The sequence below is a fragment of the Mobula hypostoma genome, chromosome 7, assembly GCF_963921235.1.
Source record: "Mobula hypostoma chromosome 7, sMobHyp1.1, whole genome shotgun sequence".
NCBI classification, from domain to species: Eukaryota; Metazoa; Chordata; class Chondrichthyes; order Myliobatiformes; family Myliobatidae; genus Mobula; species Mobula hypostoma.
The window spans coordinates 122888622-122899251 of NC_086103.1; the positions used below are offsets into that span (position 1 = coordinate 122888622).

Consider the following 10630-nt stretch of genomic DNA (forward strand, 5'->3'; position numbering starts at 1 on the left):
ACCTACGGCCAATGAGGACTCAAGGATCATCACTAAAGGTGCAGCAATCTCTTTCCTTGCTTACCCAGGGTAACCTACGGTATATCACATCTGTTTCGAACCACAGAACACTACAGCACAGAAAACAGGCCATTTGGCCCTTCTAGTCTGTGCCGAAACTTTATTCCATTAGTCCCATTGACCTGCACCCACTCCATAACCGTCCAGACCTCTCCCATCCATGTATCTATCCAATTTATTCTTAAAACTTAAGAGTGGGCCCGCATTTACCATGTCAGATGCAGCTCGTTCCACACTCCCACCACTCTCTGAGTGAAGAAATTCCCCCTAAACCTTTCCCCTTTCACCCTAAAGCCATGTCCTCTCGCACAGATCCGAGGCACACCACTAGTCACAGGCCGTCGGTCTGAGAAGCAATCATCCACTACCACTCTCTGTCTTCTCCCACACAGCCAATTTCGAATTCAGTCTACAACCTCTCCATAGATACCTAGTGTCTGAACCTTCTGAACTAACTTCCCATGTGGGACTTACTAAAGTCCACGTAGACAACGTCCACAGCCTTTCCTTCATCTACTTTCTTGGTAACCGCCTCAAAAAACTCTACAAGATTCGTTAAACACGATCTACCACGCACAAAGCAATGCTGACTATCCTAAGTCAGCCCTTGGCTGTCCAAATACTTATATATCCCATCTCTCAGAACACCTTACAATAATTTACCTACTACTGATGTCAGGCTCACCAGCCTGTAATTACCTGGTTTACTTTTGGAGCCTTTTTTAAACAACGGAACAACATGAGCTACCCTCCAATCCTCCAGCACGAGGCTAAGGACATTTTAAATACTTCTGCCAGGGCCCCTGCAATTTCTACACTAGACTCTCTCAAGGTCCGAGGAAATATCATTTCAGGCCCGGGATTTATCTACCTTTATTCGCTGTAAGGCAGCAAGCACCTCGTCCTCTTTAATCTCTATATGTTCCATGACACTACTGCTTGTTTCCCTTCCTTCCATATACACTATGCCAGTTTCCTGAGTAAACACTAATGCAAAAAAAAAACTGTTTAAGATCCCCCCCATCTCATGAGGCTCCACACAGACACGACCACTCTGATCTTCTAGGGGACCAATTTTGTCGCTTACTATCCTTTTACTCTTAATATACTTGTAGAAACCACTACGTCGACTCAGGCCTAAGGGGCCAGCGTCGGGCACGATGACGGACTTTCCACTTCTCCCTCTCCCTCATCAGTGTGTTCAGTTCAACTACATTAGCCGTGCCGCTGCCTTCTAGGAGCGTGTTGACCATAGCCTTGGGAGGGCACCCTGTAGAAACCCTTCCGGTTTACCTTCACATTATCTGCCAAAGCAACCTCATGTCTTCTTTTCCTCCTTTAGTACTTTCTTACATTTACATTTTTTATGCTCTTCAAGTACCTCATTTGTTCCTTGTTGCCTATATCTGCTATACACCTCTCTCTTTTTCTTAACCAGATTGCCAATATCCCTTGAAAACCAAGTTTTCCTATGCTTGTTGACTTTGCCTTTAATCCTGGCAGGAACATGCTAACTCTGCACTCTCAAAATTTTGCCTTTGAAGGCCTTCCACTTACTGAACACATCCTTGCCAGAAAACAACTTATCCCAATCCACTCTTCCTAGATCCTTTCTCATTTCCACAAAATTGGCCCTTCTCCCATTTAGAACCTCAACTTGAGAACCAGACCTATCCTTATCCATAATTTACTTGAAACTAATGACACTATGCCACTGGACCCAAAATGTTCATCTACACATACTTCTGTCACCTGACCTGTCTGGTTCCCTAATAGGAGATCAAGTATTGCATCCTCTCTCGTTGGTACCTCTATGTATTGATTTTAAAAACTTTCCTGAACGCATTTGACAAACTCCAAGCCATCTAGACCTTTCATAGTGTGGGAGTCCCAGTCATTATGTGGAAAGTTAAATCCCCGAGTATTACAACCTTCTGTTTCTTACATCGGTCAGCTATCTCTCTACAGATTTGCTCCTCCAATTCTCTCTGACTATTGGGTGGTCTATAATACAACCCTATTAGTGTGGTCATACCTTTCCCATTCCTCAGCTCCACCCATATGGCCTCTGCTGACAAGCCCTCCAGGCTGTCCTGCCTACGCACAGCTGTGATATTTTCCTTGACTAGTAATGCCACTCCTCCCCCTTTCATCCCTCCCCCTCTGTCACGTCTGAAACAACGGAACCCCAGAACATTAAGCTGCGTCCTGCCCCTCCTACAACCAAGTCTCACTAACAGCAATAATGTCGTAATCTCACATGCCAATCCACGCCAAGCTCATCTGCCTTACCTACATTACACCTTGCAGTGAAATAGATGCACCGTTTTTATTGATTCACTATGCCAAATTCCAAAGGACATAAAGCGCAAAAGAACTAGTTCTTTTAAAGCAAAATGACTTAATGAAACAGTAAGAACTGCTACACCAATAGCCCATGAGGTCCAGAACGTGCAACTACGGGAAATGTTTATATACAATACAGAAAACCATGTTACCTGCATGCAATGTTGTGATGCAAAAGCTGCTGGAGAATTTGCACGTGGAAAGGAGTGGAGTGATATTTGGAAAGCAACACACATAAAAGTTGCTGGTGAACGCAGCGGGCCAGGCAGCATCTCTAGGAAGAGGTGCAGTCGACGTTTCAGGCCGAGACCCTTCGTCAGGACTAACTGAAGGAAGAAGAATCCCTTACTCATTCTTCCTTCAGTTAATCCTGACGAAGGGTCTCGGCCTGAAACGTCGACTGCACCTCTTCCTAGAGATGCTGCCTGGCCTGCTGCGTTCACCAGCAACTTTTCTGTGTGTTGCTTGAATTTCTAGCATCTGCAGAATTCCTGTTGTTTGATATTTGGAAACTTGACTTTTTAGAAGTGTCATTTAGCAAGCAAATCACATACAATGGTGTGCAAGAACTCCGGCAATAATATCCTTCACTTCCCGCTATAGGCCTGTTATAGATGTTTTGTGAGATGCAGATGGATGAGAGCAATCAAACCCAGAGGAGATCTGAGTTCCTATTGACAGTGTTTTGCTAGCTGTTAAAATAAATATCCCTTATAAAAAAAATTCAGTACGCACATGTTGTCGTCACTGGGCAAAAAACTGCACAGCACAGAATTTTTGTGCACACTGGTCATTACAAATTAGAGGTAACATTGTCTAATAAATCTTTTTCACATCTACAGATTCTCGTATCTGTTCCCCCACTACTGAATTCCTTATCACCACTCCTCTCCTCTTCTCCCTCCTTCCCTTCTGAGCCAAAGAGCCAGAGATCTGGTTGCTTCAGCTTTTCCTGGTAGGTTGTTTCTCCCCCCCCCCCACAACTCCCTCACCATCCACTCCTCAAAATCATCCAAAGCAGAATCCTTGTTATTGAAAGAAACAGCCATAGGGGCACTCTGTGACATTTGCCCATTCACGTTCCATCTCCTAAGTCATCCCAGTTGCTTGCCCACTGCACCTTAGGTTTGAACACTCTCCTTGGAGCTCTTACCTAACTGGAGAAAGTATGATCTGTATCATAGGGGCAGAGTATATATTAATTTGAGGGGGACCAAGATGTAGTAAATCACATCAAAAGATCTTCAAATCTGAATAGATTTGAGAAGGCTCTTAAATAAGTAGTAAGTACTAGCATGGGGTGTAAAATGGAACCTGCACTACATTGTTAATGATCACAAGTTAGGTGATGTATCAAATTCTGTCCACAATATTTTATGAAGTACTACCCTTCCTGGTGCTACAACACAAAGCAATGTTGTTCCAGCATATTTGACCTGGAGGAAAATGTGCGGACTAAAAAATAACAGGAAAACAAAGAATAAAATTGCCAAGGCATCATTGGGTATTTGGACCTGTATGATTCCAGTTATAATATCAGACAGACATTTTTGTTCTCACAAACCTTAAGACTGTTGACACATTTAAAGGAATATTTGCATTTCTTGGATTTCCATTTTCCTTTCCCCCAGCTCTTCCTTCCAGGTACATTTGGTGTGTTTGTAGGCGTGTCTGGTCTCTCTGTATTTGTACCACTCTCTATACTGGCAGCATCATCCTACAAAACAAGACCAAAATAAAACAAACACATAAACGAAAACAAAAATGATCTTACAAATGCAAGATTACACTTTTCATTGAGTTTCTATATTTACTCAGCATCATGAGCAAGTACTGTACAATCATTATGGTCAACCAAGAGTCATTAAGCCTTAGGGCTCTACATCACATAAACAGGCCCTTCAGACCATCTAGTCTGTGGCAGTTAGTTTTCTGTCCAGTCCCATCTACCCACCCATAGCACTCCATACCCCTTCTCATCCATGTATTTGTCTTTAATGTTGCATTTAAACCCAAATCCACCACTTAAGCTGGCAGCTTGTTCCGCACTCGCGTCACGCTCTGAGTGAAGAACTTCCTCCCGAGATTCCCCTCAAGTATTTCACCTTTTACTCTAAACCCATGGCCTCGAGTTCCAGTCTCAACCAACCGGAGGGGAAAATATCTGCATGTATTTACCCTATCTATAGCCCTCGTAGTATTATATACCTCTAGAAGATCAGAATCAGCTTTAATAACACTAGCATATGTTGTGAAAGTTCCCCTCTTTCTCCTGTGCTTCATGGAATAGAGCCCTAATTTATTCAACCTTTTCCTAAAACTGAAGTCTTTAAGTCCCAGCAACATTATGATCATGATGAACCTGCAACACAACTTCCAAGGATCCCTTATTATTCCCAGATCCCTTTGTTCTACCACACTTCAGTTCCCTTCCTACTCTGGCGTGTCCTGCCAAAGTGCAAAAACCTCACACTTGTAATAAACATTCTTTTTAAAATCAAACACATAACATTACTATTTATTGAGAATTTTCCATTCAGCTAAGTGATAATCAGTACGACAGCGAACCAAAGGGCTTGCTTCTATGCTTTGACTATGACTAGGAGTTCCAATGATTCCCAAGGATAGTTAAGATATATATCTAGCTAGATACATTATATTTCTTTCCTATTTCATCAGTAATATTTAAGTGTGTCTTTCATAAGTTAGTTTAAAAGGAAAAAACATCACAGGAGCGTCAGCCCATTACATCAAAGTAGAAGCACATAATAAAACCTTAAATAATATCTGAACTTGATTATTGCTACTAAATCAATAGGCAAAAACAAAATCCAAAGAACATTCCACCTGACCTTACAACTGAAGGTGGATTTGGTTTCCTAAATAGTGAAATGCTACGTCAGGTGATCAATATTTCATCATCAGCAGCATACGCCGTGTTGTATGACATGGGCGATTATGGTCTTTTGACCATGATTGTTGACAAATTTTCCAACAGAAGTGACTTGCCATCTTTGCCCTTTTCTGGACAGTGTCTCTGTAAGACGGGTGACCCCAACCATTATCAATACGCTTCAGAGATGGTTTGCCTAGTGCCAGTGGTCGCATTAACCAGGACATGTGATATGCACCACCTGCTCCCATGGCTCCACGTGATCCTGATCAGGGGGCTAAGTACACCATCTGCAGGCTAGCGGAGGGAGGGAGCACCTTACACCTCCTTTGGTAGAGACATATCTCCACCCCAGTATCTGAGAGCTTCATAGTAGTGACAAATAAATTTACAAATCCAAGCCCCAGTAATTTATAAAAAGATTTACTTTTGCCTCTCTCTTATTGCATTGTGTCATCATGCAGTGAACCTAACCAAGACTGTAAAAACATAGCATAGTATAGCAGAGCAATACCTAAAAGTACTAATGCAAAATTAGTTCTACAATGACTAACTGTAACATCCTAAACAGACTACAGAATACTTAGCTTCCAATTCATAAATAAATCAGATACTACAGCAACTCACATCCTGTTAGCACTACTGATAAACACTTAAGAATTAATTTTTTTTTACCGTTGCTCAACATTAGCCATAGGAATAAAGAATTTGTACTTGAATAACAAGTAATCAGTATTGCTATGTATAAACTTAGAAATCATACTTATAACCAATAAAGAAATCATTAAAAACCCGATTTAAAAAATTATGTATTAGCATATTGCAAAAAGTTTCTCAAGAAACGATAGAAGGCATTAAATACTATAGTCATCTATATTATTGGCAATTTATGAGGATCCACATTATCACAATGAATGAAGCTGGCTGCTTTGCTGTTGTTTTTACACGGGTACGTCCTCAGCAGACTCAGTTCGTTTGTATAAATGTACAGTCGATCAATTGTTTAGGAATTGTAATAGATTCTATTGAGCACAGTTTAACACTTCTTTGATACTTTAAAAGCGTGGAAAACAGTGGATCTGTATACATCAGACACATGACCGACCAAAACAAGTAGAAGGAACCATGAGAGAAGCCGTGTAAATAATATGTTCCTGACCTACATTTTACCACCGTATTTAGCTAGCAATACACCAAGAGCCACACAGTGCAGGGACGAATCCGTTAAATTCCTCTTCGTACAGAAACAAACGGATTTGGTCTGATGACGACGTATCGAAGTCAAACAGTTAGGTTTTATTTGGACCAATTTGAAGAATGATAGCTTGTAGTCACAGTGTGTGCACAGTAGATGGAAGCAACACCAAGATTTGTGGAAAAGATGCCACCACACCATGGTACCTACCAGTTAATAACATACAATTAAATGAAATGAAGCCCAGATCATGAACTGGGTGAGTTTTTTTTAAAAAAATAGGTAATTTATTCTCATTATTGGAAGATCCCCTTCCCATGTATAACTACAGGGTCATGGATTTTAAAGCTCTCTCTTCTACCACCCACCCTTATCTCCAGATCAAGCTCACAGTGAAGATCCGAGGGAGTGCAGAGAGCATCATCGGTGGGTAAGTTGGAGGTTGTTCGTTCTTTGCCCACCTACACCCCAACTACCACACACACACGGCAAAGGCCTCCCCGGGACTAAGTCCGGGTGACAGACATTTTAAACTAAAGTCTCATTCTTGGAAAGTTGGTGGCAAAGCGCCTCCCTTCCCCGCCCCTATCCCCCTTAATTTCATTTACATTTTCGTCTGGCGACATGTCAGGATTGCTGTTCTCATCGCTCAGTTTCTGCCTCTTGGCCGGCATGTCTCCCCGTGCCGCGCTTTCCGACATGATGCACACAAAGGGTCGACGTCACTCCACACAGCCGCGACGTCACCGAGTCGCAAAAGAAGCGCGGCTGTCGTGAAGTGCGGTTGTGGGCTCGAAAGGATGCGACCGCGTTGGGGTTGCTCATCTCGATGAGCGCGTCTACTCCGTAGATCGGGCGGTAGCATTTCAAATTTTTTTTAATGTAAGCTTTGTCAAGAGTGAGGTAGTGGTAGCGAACTACCTTCTTCAACCGCTGTAGCCTAACTACCGTTGGTTACTTAGGGACCGAGGAATTAAGAGCCAGGCACAGACACAAATTTCTGGAGGAACTCAGCAGGTCAGACAGCATCTATGGGAGAAAAGTACAGTTGACGTTTCATGCCGAGACTCTAAAGCAGGACTAGGAGCCAGGATTAGGTTACTGGATCGATCGAGTCTACACTGCCATTTAGTGAGATTGTAATGTCAAAATCATCTTCATATCCTCCAATGATAATTGTCTCATCGGATATCTATTGGTCTCTTCTCTGCAGTCCTTTGACTTAGAATCATAATACCCCGAAACAAAATATTTTGATTCATGTACCTTAAGCAAGTGACTCTTTTTAAAACAAAAAAAACCTAAGTTTAGTTTACTGCCAAAGGAAACGCCCTCTGCATCCTCCTTATCAAGACCGTTAGCATCTGAAATGTTAAAACATAGCGTGCTCTCGCACTCTTACTCTGATACTTTTCTTGTTAAATGTAACAAATCTCCATATTCCATTGATACACATAAAAGTTTCTGGTGAACGCAGCAGGCCAGGCAGCTTGAAATTCCAGCATCTGCAGATTTCCTGTGTTTGCGTTCCATATTCCATTGAATACTTTTCATGTGATCTTAGCCTAACAATAATATTCGTTAATAAAAAAACAATGTGATCACAAAAAAAGCTAAGATCCTGTGACTAGGTGCTGTTAGTAATGCAATCATATCCAAATTACAATGTTTTGAATCCAACTTTGACTCCAGAGACTCGAGCATTAGGTTGACGCTTAAGGTGGGGATGTTTTAGTTTTGAATGAGACTTTAAACTGAGGCTTGATCTATTATTTCACTTCTCATGGCTGTAAATGATTCCATGCCATTATTTTGACAACCCTGGAGTTACTTCCCAGAGTCTCTTCCAGTAAATGGTGGGGCAGCAGCCACTCCGGATCCAATCAAAGGTGTATTTCTTGGTCTCATCTGTCTTTTATATGATCACCAGTCACTGCTGGATACTAAGAACATGAAGTACTGCAGGATTATCCCGTCAGCGAATTGATCAATAGCAATAGAGCTGGACTAATTGCATGCCATTGTGGTGTTGTGGCCTGGACTTGGTGCATACTGTTGTGTCAAGACAGTGGGCAATCCAACAAGCAGAGTGAATGATGATCTTGGACATTTTACTGTGATTGTTGGACACTGGAAACATTGTATATTTCTAGCTCCGTTCACTGGTTCATTGACAAGACCAATGGTGGGGAAATTGCATTGCCTTGGACTAGGTCGAGACCATGGTTTTGCCTGCTGCAGCTGCCCGGGGAGGAGTCCATGGAGGGGAGGTTGGTTTCTATTCACGTGCGGAGCTATGTTCAGAGCTCTCTGTGGTTTCTTGCAGTCGGGGAAAAGCAGTTATCAAGCTATAATTCATCTGGATTGGATGCTTTCTATGGTGTATCGATAGATATTGGTGAGGGTCAAGGGGAACATGCCAAATTTCCTTAGCTTCCGGAGGAAGTAGAGGTGCTGGGGAGCTTTCTTGTCTGTTGCATCAACATAATTGGACTGGAACAGGCTGTTGGTGCTGTTCTCTCCTCAGAACATAAGCTCTCAACCCTCTTGACCTCAGCCCCATTGAATGTAAACATACGCACCACCCCTCTAACTGAAATAAATGTCCAGCTCTTCGGTTTTGCTGACATTAAAGGAAAGATTGTTGTCGAAAGTAACCTTATTGCCTGTTAACTACTTTGGCACAACCTGCAAAGAACATGGGAACTTGAAAAGGGAATGTTTTTATTTTATGATACTGTACTACCAGTTAATTGCATACTCCATACTGCCAGCTGTTTTTAATTTTGCCTGTTTCTTTAACTTAATGTAAATTAATGGCCTCTTCTGAATTAAACTTTTTAAAATGGAAAATACTTGAAATATTTAAGGGGTTATAAAAAAATCGAAGGAAGGTGTCAAATGTTTGTATTTCATTTTAAGGAGTCACAGGGTAAGTGTATGCAATGGGTACCAGCAGAGAAGTAGATATGAAGAGCCTTGTCATCAATGGCTTATTCTAAAAGATTGCACAATTGGTATTGGGCTAATGAAATCTTGACTGATGATTCCTTCCTTTATAAAATCTTACTGTTTAGCCAAACCTTCCATCAATTGTCTCATACATACTCCAGTACCAAATCATATTTGATCTATTCTCTGTGCACTTTGGCACCTTTTGGGGGCATCTCAGATTGTTCGGCATCCTCACATCACCTTTAGAAACGTAACAATTCACCTCCATCAAAGTACATGAGAAACTTCTTGCGATATCCTCACTGTTTTCCTCCCTCGCCCAAAACCTTTGTAACTTCCTGTGAAGTACTCTATGTCTAACTTCTTGTGCAACCCCATTTTAAATCACTTTGCCTTCCACTGTCTAGACCCAAGTGCTAGAATTCCTTAACAAAACCTCTCCACATGTGAGTGCCAAATTTTACATGATGCTCCCTTAAATTGCCTTTGATATTTTACTACATTTAAGGTGCCATATTAATCGGAGCTGCTGATCTTATTGGCATCATTATGAGGGAGAGGAAGGAAGAGAAACAAATAACATCATTGAGGAAAAACAGAAAATGTTTCAGATAACATGGAAGAAAAAAACAGATTGGGCATGTGGGTTTGTCCCTATTTTAAGTTTTAATTTCAATATTTAAATTAAAATTCATTTACATTTTAAATAAATGTTTTGTTACTTTGTTTCAGGAGAATAAAATTGAATGCTGTTAAATGTTAATGGCATCAAAATCCAATAGGAATGCTGCCCAGGTTGTAGATTGTCAACAGCTGGAAGCTGAACTTCTTGCAAACATAACCACATAATTTTGATGCTAGTGGCTGCTGCTCATATGGTAGATGAAGGCAGAATAATGAGCACAGATTTTATATTTGGTTGGAATTCAAAAGTCCTTATTCTGTGCCGAAACTTCTAATTATTTTACTTTGATGTCTATTTCAGCATCAAAAGCAACTTAAATACTGTTACCAGACCTCTAAAGACCTATCTCCTATGGTACCTCAATGAGTTCATTATATTTCCATAGCATTGCATAAAATTCTCATCTCTCCCTTTATCCCAGTGGTGCCTGGTCTCTGAGGGCTAAATATGATATTACTTTCCTGCAAGATCTTTGGTTCCTTTCAAGACAGTCTCA

The 10630-nt window shown here is 41.3% G+C and overlaps 1 protein-coding gene across 1 annotated transcript in view; it reads right to left on the reverse strand.

The window, feature by feature from the left end:
* eed (embryonic ectoderm development) overlaps positions 1–7214 on the reverse strand; it is a 29630-nt gene extending 22416 nt beyond the window's left edge. The window contains exons 1-2 of the mRNA XM_063053900.1: positions 7103–7214; positions 3971–4123 (exon numbers count right to left, since the gene is read on the reverse strand). Coding sequence (XP_062909970.1) covers positions 3971–4123; positions 7103–7195 — 246 coding nt within the window. The 5' untranslated portion in view covers positions 7196–7214. The remainder of the gene's footprint in view (positions 1–3970; positions 4124–7102) is intronic.
* Between the last annotated feature and the right edge of the window lie 3416 nt (positions 7215–10630).